Source organism: Phyllostomus hastatus, unplaced genomic scaffold (genome assembly GCF_019186645.2).
Source record: "Phyllostomus hastatus isolate PE091 unplaced genomic scaffold, TTU_PhHast_1.1 phas_scaffold_755, whole genome shotgun sequence".
NCBI classification, from domain to species: Eukaryota; Metazoa; Chordata; class Mammalia; order Chiroptera; family Phyllostomidae; genus Phyllostomus; species Phyllostomus hastatus.
The window spans coordinates 13,115,487-13,129,232 of NW_025334039.1; the positions used below are offsets into that span (position 1 = coordinate 13,115,487).

General features: G+C 46.7%; 1 protein-coding gene across 2 annotated transcripts; it reads right to left on the reverse strand.

Moving 5' to 3' along the window:
* Nucleotides 1–94: 94 nt before the first annotated feature.
* SPSB2 (splA/ryanodine receptor domain and SOCS box containing 2) lies at nucleotides 95–10,678 on the reverse strand. 2 transcript variants are annotated; one of them, XM_045826339.1, is made up of 3 exons: nucleotides 10,584–10,678; nucleotides 1,392–2,139; nucleotides 95–485 (listed from the first exon to the last, which is right to left on the reverse strand). In XM_045826339.1, exons 2-3 carry the CDS (start codon nucleotides 2,053–2,055, stop codon nucleotides 307–309), a joined length of 843 nt encoding a protein of 280 aa, XP_045682295.1. In that variant the 5' UTR covers nucleotides 2,056–2,139; nucleotides 10,584–10,678; the 3' UTR covers nucleotides 95–306. The 2 variants fall into 2 exon arrangements, with proteins under 2 accessions (XP_045682295.1, XP_045682294.1); XM_045826338.1 differs by lacking the exon at nucleotides 10,584–10,678 and adding an exon at nucleotides 2,277–2,455.
* Between the last annotated feature and the right edge of the window lie 3,068 nt (nucleotides 10,679–13,746).

Genomic DNA, 13,746 nt, shown 5'->3' on the forward strand with positions numbered 1-13,746 from the left:
TGGTTCGTCTTTCTTCATTGTACCTGTTTCCACATCATTTCTCTTTCCTTTTTGAGGCAGCCACAGGACACTTGTGCAAAAAATACCGGAGAGGTTTTTACGACAGCCTATTTCTTATTTTTACTTGAAAAAAAATGTCTTGCATACCAGGACACCACAACCTTGAATAATGGCTCTCTTCACCCCTGGGTGGGTCTGGGGCTATTAAGCTCCCTAGAGATCAGGTTGGGGGTAAGGGCCCAGCCTCACCTCCCCACCAGCCTCACTGGCTTTAAGTGGCTGGTCCAGGCCAACAGTGTCCCACCCCTACTTCTGGGGAGGGACAGCATCGAGGCCCTGCAATCTGGTATTACAGGGTCGCTGGTAGAGCAGGTAGCGCTTCATCGCAGCAGGCAGGGGCAGAGCAGATACCTGGCCCAGACGGGCAGCCCCCAGTGCTTTGTGCACGGACAGGCGGCTCAGATGCAGAAGGGAGTGTGGCTCCGCTGGGAGAGAGAAGGAAGGGAAGGTAAGTAGTGCAGCCGCCAACCAGACATCCTCAGTCTGTAGGGTTCCCTTCCACTTTCCTGCTCTTGAGTCTACTTTTACCTTGGTTGAGAGACATCTTAGCCACCCTGAAGTTCTGTATCTGCTCTTAGGGTGGGAAGTGTCACGCACTTCCAGTCAGTGGTGACAGTGAAGCTCTAGCTAAGGCCTCTAAGCAACAGAGCAAGGTGGCTATGACAGAGGTGGAGCTGGCCCAGAGAGGCCTGGGGAATGGGGCTGATGAGGTGAAAGGAAGCCGGCACTCCACAGCAGCTCACCCTGGGTGATAATAGGAGGAGAGGCCTCCAGCCTCTGCTAAGACTACAACTGCAGAGAACAGTTCAATCAGTTCCAAGCCTGGCCCCATTGCTTCCCCAAGGAGGCCCCTCCCCTGCAGCCCCACCCCAAACCCCGCCTCTACTGCTCCTCCCATTTGAGGGGGGGGCAGTCCCCAATGGCTCCTTCCTGGGGTTTGACTGAAGAAGTAGGTATGTAAGTGTCACACTCTGGGTGCCTAGCACTGCCTTTCAAACTTGTACACCTAGCCCAGGAGCCCTTTAACCCTGCACACCTCTGCTCCAGGAGCTGATAGCTCCTGTAAAGCCCTAATCCCTGGAGAGCCTCCCTCCAATCTGGGGCTCACCATTTACAGCAAGTTCCCAAGCGTCACCTCTACCTCTACTGCTGTTGGGAGGATTAAATTAGGTAACAGCTGTGAAGACCCTTAGCCATTCCTGGCACTGAATAAAGGGTTAGGGAGGCAGGTCAGATGGAGGTTCCCTCCACTTTCGTAAAGGTGTTGGGTTTCCAACCCAAACCACAGCCAGCAGTGAAAGAACACTCTCCCACACCTACCCAGGCCTCACCTCTCCTTTCGCCCAGGTAGCTGATGCGGACCTGGCACTGGCCCCAGACAGCGCTTACTGCCGGATAGAGGGTCCTGCCCTTCAGTCCGCGGAACGCTGGCCCCAGGTAGGTGTCCCCAAGAGCGTAGCCCAGAGTTCCCTCCTCCATGTCCAGAACCACCAGCAGCCTCTCCGGCACCTCCAGCCGCTCACCCTGAGGTCCGGCTGGATATTGGGGGGCCCCTATCCCCTTGCTCTGATGGTATAGCTTCCCACGCCCAATGTCCCAGCCCCAAGACTCGCTGTTGCTGCCCAGCAGCGCCGCGTAGTGGTCTGCCTGCAGCGGGGCGAGGGCCGTGGCCACACCCACCACGGCGTGGGTGCCCCGCTGCTCCGGGGGCCAGCTGATTTCCCAGGCGTGCAGGCCCCTCGAGTAGCCCCTCTTACCCCGGGCCCCATCAGTGCTCTGGGCTACGGGCCGCCGTTCAAAGCACAATCCCCTTTCCTTGACCTCGATGTTCTCTGAGCAGTCCTTGGGGTTCCAGCCGTGGCGCCGCTGAGTCTCCAGGTCAGGAAAGGGAGCAGAAAGCAGTTCCTCCAAACCTTCGGGACGCGAGTAGTCAGGGTACAGGGCCTGTGGGGTGGGGGTGCTACTGCAGCCCCCTGCCAGGGCCGTCTGGCCCATGGAGGCGAGGAGCTGGAGGATTCCCCGAAAGAGTCTTGCCGGGGCGTTTCTCTTCTCCCAGTCGCTCTCGCCTTCGGGACTGACCTGGAGAGGAGTTAGCAGAGAAGAGGATGTGAAGTGCGGCGACCTGGCGGAGGCTCCTCAACCAGGTGGCCCACCTTTCACCCGTTTGCTCACCGCCCCGCCCCGCCCTCTTCGCTCCCCCCGCAACTAGTCCTCACCCATCCGTCCCAGTCTCCCGAGACTCTCGCGAGTTCACCCCTTCGGGCCTCTCCGGGGCCGTCCCCCTCGCCTGCCCAGTGTCCGCGCCACCGGCGGCTCCGGAACATCTCTTAGCTCCCCCAGCGGGGAGGTCGCGGGTTCCGCGGCACGTGGGGCGAAGAGCGCCGGCGGTTTTCACCTCCAGCGCCTCCCCCAGGTTTGGCCCCACCTGGGCGCAAACTGGACCTTCCCGGGTGGTTAACCCTCGCGTTGCCGCCCCAGGCTGCGCCCCACACCGAGGCCACGCCCCCACGAGGAGACCACCTTGGGCGGTTAGTCCCTTTCTGGCATCGCTTTGGGGTCTCTGGAGGTCTGTTCTCCACTGTCGGTATCCTTGAGTCCCCTGGGCAACCGACTCCAGGGGCATGGAGTCAAGGGGATTCTTGCATTGTGCTGGCCTCGATTTCCATGGGCTTGTCATTCTGGTCACTGCTCCTGGGTAGGTCTCTCTCCGACCCAATTGTGAGTCAGCCCGTTCTATGAGGTTCCGAACACTGTCTTTCGGGCCTTGGGCAGGAAATGGCACAGGTCTCCATGCTGTTCTAGTCTTGGTCCTGGATGCCCGTCCATTCGTAAAGTGTATGTCTCATTTGGGAGAGTGTAGTGATTAAAATCTCCGTCGTGAGTGAAACTATGCCACTAATTAGCTGTGTCCTTGGGGAGGTTACCAAACTTCTCTGAACCTGTTTTCTGCCTTGTAAAATGGGTAACAGTGGTGGTACATACCTCACAGGGTTGTTGTGGAGTTGAAATAATCCAGTTAAAGCACTCAGTATGGAATCAGGTACTCAGGATGCACTCACTAATCATAGCCATTATGATGTATTTAACACGTACTAAGCGCCCCCTCTGAGGAGAGACAATATACTACAGTGGTGGAGGATGCAGGCTGTGCATCCTCAGTGGGGAGGAGCGAGGCTGACTGGGTGTGGATGCCTGAAGGCCAGTGTGCACACGTGACCTTGGGTAAATTTCTCAACCTCCCTAGTGCTGTTTCTTTTTCTGTAAAACAGAAGTGCTATTGGTATCTACTGCATGAGATATTCATGAGAACTCAGTGAAGTTTCATACATGTAAAACGCTTGGAACAGTTTCTGGTTTAAATGTGATCATGTGTGCTAAGCACAGAGGGATGGAGCAGTGAACCCTCAAACAGGTTACAAGGACATTCATAAAAACAGTTTACCATGTAGTAGATGAAATTACAGAGGTGTAAGGAAAGTGTACGGGGGTAAAAAGGACGGGACTGCTAACCAGGGACAAAGCGGTTAGGAAAGGAAAGTGTCCTGGAAGAGATGACACTTGGCTGAATCTCAGCAAATGGCTAGCAATTGGCCTGAGAGGCGTTTCTGCAGGATGGGGGTGAGTTTAGGGTTGCAGCATGTAGAAGGCATTCCAGACGGAGCTTACATTAAAAAAGCCAGAGGCTGTAGTTGGGGTTGGGGAAGTTCAAAGACTTCAGGGTTGCTGCAGCCAGAAAGCAAGCATGGACACAAACCTAGAGGAGCTGGTGCCGGCTGAAGGAGGCTTTGTAGGACAAGCTAAAGAGTGCAAGTGTTTGTCTGTGGACAGGGGAGCCAAGGAGGAGACAAGCGGGGGAGGAACAAGGTCAGACACTCAGTTTAGAAAAACCACCCTGCAAGGGCTCATGGACCTGGACAACGGTGTGGTGACTGATGGGGGGAGGGGGGATAAGGGTACTGCATGGTAATGGAAAATAATACAATAAAGATTATACATATATATTTTAAAATATTTTGTTTATTTATTTTTAGAAAGATGTGAAGGGAGGGAGAAAGAGAGGGAAAGAAGCTGTGTGAGAGAAACATTGTGTGGTTACCTCTCACACACCCCCAACTGGGGATCTGGCCCACAAGCCAGGCATGTGCCCTGACTGGGAATTGAACCAGTGATTCCTGGGTTCACCAGCCAGTGCTCAGTCCACTCAGCCACACCAGCCAGGTCTATATATTTAAAAAATTAAATGTTTTAAAATGGTAAAAAAAAAAGAAAAAGAAAAAGAAAAGCTACCCTGGCAGCAATGTTGAGGAGGATTTGAAGGACATAGGGCATGAAGCACCAAGACTGGTTCTAGCAGCCCAGGTGACAAGTGTCAAAAGACTGAAATAAGGCAGTAGAAATAAGAATGAAAAGAATCCAAGGAACGCTGAGAGGGCCCTGGTCAGGTAGCTCAGCTGGCTGGAGCATCATCCTGATAAGCCAAGGCTGCAGGTTTGATTCCCAGTCAAGGCACATACAAGAATCAACTGATGAATGCATAAATAAAGTGGAACAATAAATCGATATTTCTCCCCACCCCCTCTCTCCCCTTAAAACCAATAAATAAAAAATTAAAAAAAAAACAACCCACTGATAGAATCGCCAGATTTGGTAACTGGTTAGATGCTGAGGCCAGGGAAAGGAAAGAGAGAGAGGTGTTGAGCCTGGAAGAGTTTGTCGGATGGTGGTGCCACTAACAAAGGCGGAGATGACAGGAAGAGGAGCCCCTAACAAAGACGGAGATGACAGGAAGTGGAGCAACTCGGGGCAGGTGCCAGAGGGTGGGAAGGAGAGATGGTGAGTCCAGTTTAGGACATGTTTTTGAGGTATCCAGGCAACAACCAGAAGGAACCATCCAGAACACACTTGACAATGACAGGAATGGAGGAGGAGGTAGAGACCTGGGGAAGAAATGAATCTGGGAGATGCGTCAGCCTTTATCCAGGAAGTGAACTATGAGAATCAATGAGGGGTTTGGAGAGACTGTGTAGAGTGAGAAAAGGGGTCAAGGAGAATACAGTGTAGCAGAGAATTCAGGCTTGATTACTTACAAGCTTTTGCGGTCAAGCCATGTGTCAAGCATTGTGCTACAAGCTTCACATTTTGGGAGGACAGAGTCAGGAGAAGTGTGGGGACAACTATGCCTGGTAGTCAACATTACCCTTGAAAATCTCATACCCCCATTAGGTACAGCATATGTTAGTTTGAGTCAAATACAATATGTGGCAGCACAGGTACAGGGTGGGGCAAAAGTAGATTAAAAGTTGTTTGAATGGAAAATAATATAATAATTAGCTCTGGCTGGTGTGGCTCAGTGGTTGAGTGCCAGCCTGCTAATCAGAGGGTCGTAATTTCGATTCCCTGTCAGGGCACATGCCTGGGTTGCAGCCAGGTCCCCAGTAGAGGACATGCAAGAGGCAACCACACACTGATGTTTCTCTCCCTTTCTCCCTCCCTCCCCCTTTCTAAAAAATAAATAAAATCTTTAAAAAAGAAAACAATATAATAATAAATAATAAAAGAATAAACTCTGTTTCATGTACTTACAATTGTAAACTACATTTACCCCACACTGTACAAGGATGTACAGAATAAAATTTTATAATATTTTAATTAAAGAGACAGGAGCAAGCATATTAAAAAGAAAGATGTAAACCTGAATACTTGTCATCCACCCAACCTGGATATTCTTGCCAGTGTGACAACAGAAATAATTACATCATGACAGTGGATAGCGGCCTATGAGTATCAGTGGAGGATCTGTGTGATAGCCAAGTTGATGAAGGCTAAGCGAGCCTAAGCCACAGCTGACTCCAGTTCAGCCTGAGAAGTTGCTGGTTGTTTCAAACATGGTATTTAGCAATTGTTGCCACTGGATCTTGAACTGCTTGAATATTTGTTGATAATAGCTCACATATTCCATGCTGCTACAAGTAATTTAACTTTTTGCTTTTATATTGATATGTAACATGCATGAAGTACACTAATCTTAAACTGCTCAGTGGATTTTTACATACAGTGGTACCTTGGTATGCATCATCAATTCATTCTGTGATGAGTGCTGAAACCGATGAGCACCAGAAGATGAAGCATTTTCTCTTGTGAAGCATTTTCTCATACAAGTTCTAGCAAGTGCGACGAGTCCTGACACATTTTTTTTCTTATCAAAGTGAGACAAGTACAGGGTCTGATGAGTTCTGAAGCCAGCGAGTACTGTGCTATGTTTATATTTATATTGCTACACGACCACCATTTCTAGCATCAAGATCAAGTGTATCTCCAGCATCCCACAAGGCTCCTTCTTGCCCCTGCCCTAGCACTACATCCCTAAAACTCACTAGGATTTGACCTCTATCAGTATAGATTAGCTCTGCCTCTTCTTCAATTTCATATAAATGAAACCATATATTATGTGTTGCATTTTTTAATTTTTATTTTTAAGCCTGTTTTTAAAATATTTTATTTATTTATTGTTAGAGAGAGGAGAGGAGGGAGAAAGAGAGGGAGAAAAACATCGATGTGCGAGAGATGTATCAATCTGTTACTTCTAGCATGCCCCCAGTTGGGGACCTGGGCCACAACCCAGGCATGTGCCCTCACTGGGAATGGAACCTGTGACCTTTCAGTTCAGAGGCCAACACTCAGTCCACTGAGCCACACCCGCCAGGGTGTATTGTTGTTGTTTTTTAAAATCCTCACCTGAGGACCCTCTGCCTCTTGTGTGTGTCCCCACCAGGGACCAAACCCACAGTCTAGGCATGTACCCTGACCAGGAATCGAACCTGCAAACTTTCAGTTTACAGGACAACTGCTCCAACTACCAAGTCACACCAGTTAGAGCTAGTGTATATTTTGTGTCTGACTTATTTTTCTCAACATTATGTCTGTGAGTCGTCCATGTTGTTGCATGAAATAGTAGCTCATTATTTTAATTGTTTTACAGTATCTCATTGCATGTATGTACTACAATGTATCTATTGATGGGATTTGAATTATTTCTATTATGGGATTCCAATAATTCCTATTAGTTGGAATTATTTCCAACTAATAGCTAATAGTTTTTGGCTATTATAGAAAGAGATGCCATGTTCATTATTGTGTAAGTTTTTCAATGGACCAAAGCACTCATTTCTATGGGTGCATACTTATATAAGCAATTGCTGGTTTATAAAAATGTACAATGAATAAATTTAACTATACCTATAATTTTCAGGTTTTTCTCCATAGAGCACTTTTATTCAGAAATTAAATCATTCAGGTATTTGGCAGTATGGAACACTTCAACATATCTATGAAGATTTGAACTGGTCTTTTCTTCCTGTTCATTATATCTTTATCTTCTGGGGATTTTATCAGTTCTTCAACTTTTTAAAAAAGATTTTACTTATCTACTTTTTAGAGAGAGCAAAAGGGGGACAGAAACATCAACATGAGGTTGCCTCTCATGCACCCCGCACTGGGGACCTGGCCCAGGCATTTGCCCTGACTGGGAATCGAACCATTTGGTTTGCAAGCTGACAATCCACTGAGTCACACCAGCCAGGGCCATTCCTCAAGCTTTTTATTAGCGTTTCTTTGTGGCTCTCAAGAAGCCCTTCAATTTTGTTCACAAGCCACTTGCTAGGCCACTTAAACAACGAGTTTCATTTCTTTGTTAATAAAAAAATCCTTAAAATCCTAAACACATTCTTCCCAATATGCATGGATTGGTTTAGGCTTGATTATTTTCCTGTCTGATATAAATGATGCAACTGGTAATACTAAAGAACTTCCAACTCTTCCAGCTCATTACCACATTAATATTAGGGTCAGCATTCATGGCTCTGGGAGTCAAGGAGGAATCTCAGCCTCATGTATGTGGCTTTGAAATAGCAAATCATGCTTAGATCAGCTGAGTGTAGGGGTGATGCTGGGGGAGGAAGAATTCAATGGCTTTATGAACACACTCATGAAGTGCATGGTACCTTAGCATGGTACTGCTGCTTGGTACTGCATGGTACTGCAACAGTAAAGCCAAGGTCATTCTCCTGAAGGACCTACTCAACTTCTAAAACCAAATCAGGAAAAGGGCTGCAGTCACTCAGGACCTTGCATTTGATTGCTAAAGTACAAGCAATTTTTTTTTCTTTATGGCACGGGGATCTGTAACCCTGTAGAACATGTCTGGCTTTATTAAACACAGAGCTACACTGCCACCATGAGAGAGGAGGTCGTAATTAATACACAAGGAGGTCCTTGTGTATCTAATTTGGAAATACAAAAGCAGTTGGGCTTTTGCCTCCCAAGAAGATACTAACCTTATTATATTCTGGAAGATAGCCCAGTAATTCTTTTCAGTAGCTCTGGATGGGTTTTGCTGCCTATTCCCCCACAGATACAGCCTACCCAGCAGTCAGTTTGCATGCTTTTGAGGTTAAAGTGGTTTCTAAAACTGTTAGGCCATCTGTGGCTGGTTTTGAAATCCTCCCATCCAAAGGCAGTCTTCTCTGGCAGGAGGTTTGAACTGTGACTTGAGACTAAGAGCTTTTTTCTTTTCTTTTCTTTTCTTTTCTCTTTTCTTTTCTTTTCTTTCTTTCTTTCTTTTTTTTTTTTGGTTGTATACTGCCATTGTTAACAGATTTCTGGTTCATTTCTTCCAGGCATAAATTCAGTGTTCTTTCAGTTTTCATTCCAGAGTTATCACATGAGCCCTGACTGGTGTGGTTCAGTTGGTTGGGCATCCTCCCACAAAGCGAAAGGTCACCATTGGCCACTGATCAGTGTTTCTTTCTGGCATCGAAGTTTCTCTCCATCCTTTTCTCTAAAATAAATATATTTTTAATTTTTTTCCATCATGGAAAGAGATTGCTGTTAAATTTGGTTGCATGTCCAATGAAATGGTTGGATTGACTTCAGATGGGTACTGTTATACGGAAAAAACGCATCTTAAAACACCAGAATCTAGTTTTAAAAACAAAACACAAGAATCGCAGTGAGATTCACAAGATACACAATTAAAGGTCCAGAACTGGTGCCAAGAAATCATACATAGTCCAGTCTCCCATCTCACACTCGTGCAGAATGGTGGCTGGCGACCTTCTGCTCTATTTAATCTGAGTAGTGCTGAGTTCACATTAAATATGTATACGATGAAACACCACCATACTGCATCTCATTTAAACCTCACAACAAGTATATCACAATTTTTACAGATTCGGAAACCCAGGCTTGGAAAGGTTAAACAAGCCATCCTGCAAAACCCAAGAATGGTAACCAGCTGGCGACTGCAGAAAATGTCAGCCGCAGCGGAGACGCCGAGCCCAGATGCCGAGCCCCACGCAGCCGCCGGGAGCCCAGTTACGTAACAGCAGCCAAGTCGCGCGGGCGGGGCCGCTGACTCACAGCAGGCGGCGATCGAGAGAGCTGGCGGGCCTCGGGCGGGCAGCGGCCAGAGAGGCTGGCGCGCCCCCCAGCGGCCACGCCCGTTGCTAGGGTCTCGTCCCAGCTCGCCTCCCCTGACGCCTGCGACCAAGCCAGGAGCCCTTTACCTGGGGCCCCGCCCCGGACGGCCTCTTCCGCCCCGCCCACCTGTTTCCGGCGCCAGCGTTCGCGTCTGGAAAGTTCTGTCCCGGAACAAAGGCGCTGGGGCGGAAGCGCGGCCCGCTAGGCGGGCTTCTAATGGGCAGCTAGTCTAGCCCCGAGCTCCAGAGTAGAGAGGAAGGGACTAGGGCTTCTGCACCCCGAGTTTTATTACGTTTAAAGGGCTGCCGTCTTCCATCCTTCAAAAGTTTTTTTTTTTTTTGCTTCCCCATCTCCCTCGCCTTCCTGCTATCAATGTAATTATACCTAGGGACCCTCCGCGGGGGAGAATCTTTTTGTTCACCTTGGAGGTTGGAGGCCGGAAGGAGGAGACACAGGTTATGCTGGAAACCGCAGCATAAAGGAGCAGACCTACTGCAATAACCAATGCCTCTTCAACTCTGCCAGCCTTACTAGATAAGTCGGCTAGTCATCCAAAGGTTTTGTTTATCCTTGCTAATTTAAAAAAAAAAATCCTCACCTGAGGATACTTTCTATCATTGGCTTTAGAGAGAGATGAAAGGAGAAGGAGGGAAACATCCGTCTGCCGCCTCCCGCACGTGCCCCGACAGGGGACTGAACCCGCAGCCTTTTGGTGTAGGAGAGGGTGCCCCAGTGAACTGAGCCATCCGACCAGGGCATATCCTTGGTAATTTTTAAAATACTGCCTCAGCTATTGGGAGTTTTCTTTCTATCATTATATCCTTTAGGGTCTCTACTTCCTTCTAGTGAATAGTAACTAGATTATGCCAGGGCGATCTCCCTGGCTCTTTCTTTCTTCAGTCCTCACCTGTGATTCTCAAAGTAGAGAGAGGAGGTAGACACATTTCCTCTACACAAAGACAAATCCTCAATGAGGGAGGGTATCTTTAATTACTTTTAGAAAGCACATTTAATACTCATTCAGTAAGCATTTATTGAGCACTTACTGTGTAGCATGCACTGTGCCAGGCAGTAGAATGTGGTGGGAAACTCAAGGTCTGTTGGAGTTAGAAGAAGCCAATGCAGAAGTCCTTGATGACATCTAGAAGGAAACAAACTTGACTCACAAATTTATATATAAAGACAAATTATGTTTACACAATCAAGGAAAAGCAGGGAATTATGTGAGGGGATCCTAATTTGGATTAGGTGTCAGGAAAGGCCTCTCTGAGGAGGTCCCATTTAATCTGAGGCCTAGAGGGTGAGTGGGAGTTAGCTGAGTTCCACATACAAGTGAATAAGTGAGCCTTGGCTTGTGTGGCTCGGTGGATTGAGCACCGGCCTGCGAACCGCAGGGTCATCAGTTTGATTCCTTCAATTCCCAGTCAGGGCACATGCCTGGGTTGTGTTGCTAATGCCTTGCTAATTTTTTCTCCCTCAGCAACATCTCTCACATGCAGGGCTCCAGTACAGGGCGCGTGAGAGGCAACCACACATGGATGTTTCTCTCCCTCTCTTTCTCCCTCCCTTCCCTTCTGTCTAAAAATAAATAAAATAAAATAAAATAACAAAAAAAGTATAAATGAAAGCCCTGAAGCGGGAGGGAGCTGAGGTCTGAGGAACTGGAAAGAGGGCTGTGTGGCCCAAGTGTAGCTCATACCCAATAGCAAAGGTTGTGATACACCTTGCTGGGCTTTGCGTATAGACCACGGTGATGAGTATTTTATCCTCAGGACAGCAGGAAAGACTGAGGGGTTAAAATAGAGGGTTCTCTTTACAATTGAAAAAGCTCACTGTAGCTACTTAGAGAAGATAATTGGATGAGAGAAAGAGTGGAATCACGAAGACTATTTAGGAGGCTACCGTAGTAGTTCCAGAGAGCGATAATAGTTTGGGTAAGAGAGGTGTCACACGATGGAGAGAAGTGGATGGATTCATGATACATTTGGAGGTAGAACAGGTCACACTTGGTGGTAGATTCAGTGGGGACTAGTGGGAAGATGTTGCTGAGGGAGAAAAAATGACAAGATGGCCCTGGGTTTCTGGATGGAACGTAGGAATGGTGATACAGGGAATGCTCAGAAAAAGCAGTTAGGGAACAAGATACAGAATTTGTCTGGATACGTTAAGTTTGAGATGCTGGTGAGTCTTAAAAGCAGAGAAGTAGGAGGTTAGCTGTATAAGCCTGGGACTGGGAAAAGAGTTCTTGGTTTGAAATAAAAATTTGGGACTCAGCTCTGACTCTTGTGGCTCAGTGGATTGAGTGCTACCCTGTGAACTGAGATGTTGCTGGTTTGGTTGCAGGCTGGGTCCCTGGCTGGGGGCTTGCGAGGCGCAGCAGATCAATGTATCTCTCGAACATCACATGGATGTTTCCCTCCCTCTCTATCTCCCTCCTTTCCCCTCTCTCTGTTGAAAGAAACCAATCGGTTGCCTTTTCCATGCCCCCAGCCAGGGACCTGGCCTGCAACCTAGGCATGTGCCCTGACTGGGAATCAAACCAGCGACCTTTAAGTTCGAAGGGTGACACTGAATCCACTAAGCCGCACCAACCTGGGCATATTGTTGATTTTATTTTACTTTTACTTTTTTCTGGAAGAAATGATTCTTTCTTTTTTTATTGTTTATTTTACTACAGTTGTCCCAATTTATTTTTACAGTTATTTTTATGGTTAGTTTTAATTTTGGCTATTGTTTGTAAAAGCTAGGCTGTCTGTGTAGGTAGGAAGTATAGTTTTTCTAAAACAAGTGTTTATTTTGTATTGAAAATACCATTGCACTTTTACACTATTTGTATACATATTAATGCTGAATTGCAAAGTTCAGGAATTAAAATGTGATGCTGTAATTCTAATAAATAAATATTTAAAAATTAAAATTAAAATGTATAAACATAATTTAAATAAAGTACTCAAAACTTACCACTTTTTCACTATTTTAGTACATTTTTGTATTAGTTTGCTAAAACTGCCATAACTAAATGCTACATAGTTTAAACAGAAGTTAATTTTCTCACAGATCTGGAGGCAAGAAGTCCAACAGCAAAGTGTCAGTAGGTTTGGTTTCTTCTGAGGCTTCTGTCCTTAGCTTGCAGGTGGCTGCCTTCTTGTGTCCTCACAGTTTTCTTCTCTGTGCACTGGTGCCCTGTGTCCAAATTTCCCCTTCTTATACTGATACCAGTCAGATGGGATTTGAGCCACCTAAATAGCCTCATTTTAACTTAATCATATTTTTAAAGGCCCAGTCTCCAAATACAGTCATTCTGAGGTTTGGGGGTTGGGGGGTGAGTTAGAGCTTCAACATATGAATTTTAGGAGGACACAATTCAGCCCATAACAATTTTACTATCATCTGTGCTCTTGAAGCTATTTGCCTGTGTCTGTAGGGTCATGTATGGAAATGCCACATTGTGAGTCGCTAGCTTGAAATCAGCCATGGTAGGAGCATTTACAGCAGAGAAATAAGCAAATACTAAAAATTAGGGCTTTATTTCTCCCTGGAGAGCCTGTTAAACATTTACCACCACGTCACAGCTATAGATGTCATTTAATCTTTGGAGTATAATCTGAATGTGAAAAATGAGAAACCCGTGCACACACACATCTTTTGTTGAAAAATGTTGCAAACTATGGATGATAGAGATACAACGAAAATACAGGTGTTATCGAAATGCTTTCCATTGAGTCACAGAAACTCTGACCAAATGGTATTTAAGGACATTTATTATTTCACATAAAAGAAAATCCTGGGGTAGCAGGGAATTCTGGGAAAGAAGCTTCCTTGCTCTTATGAGAAAGTAGCAAAAAAGGAGCTCTGTCTGAATACGACTGGTTTCAGCTGGGTCCCTGAGTGCTACCTGCAGCATGGCACGACAGTGGGGAAACCCAGACATGGGAGAAGGCAGTTCTGAGGACTGCCGTCCTGGGAAGGATAGTTGAGCAAAAGGGTCAGCCATCCTGAGACTCAGCTCTAGCTCCCTGTTTCCATGTGGATGTTCTACTACCACTGCAATCTCAGCAAGTCTCAGAGAAAGTGATCACCTTCTGCAGCTCCAGGTTCAAACCTCTCCACTGCTTTTCACTGCCAATGCTATTTTTCCAGGAATCCTAGATTCAGCCAAACCCTGACTATATTCCTCTTCTCCACGCCCTGTGTCTTTTCAGTTACTGA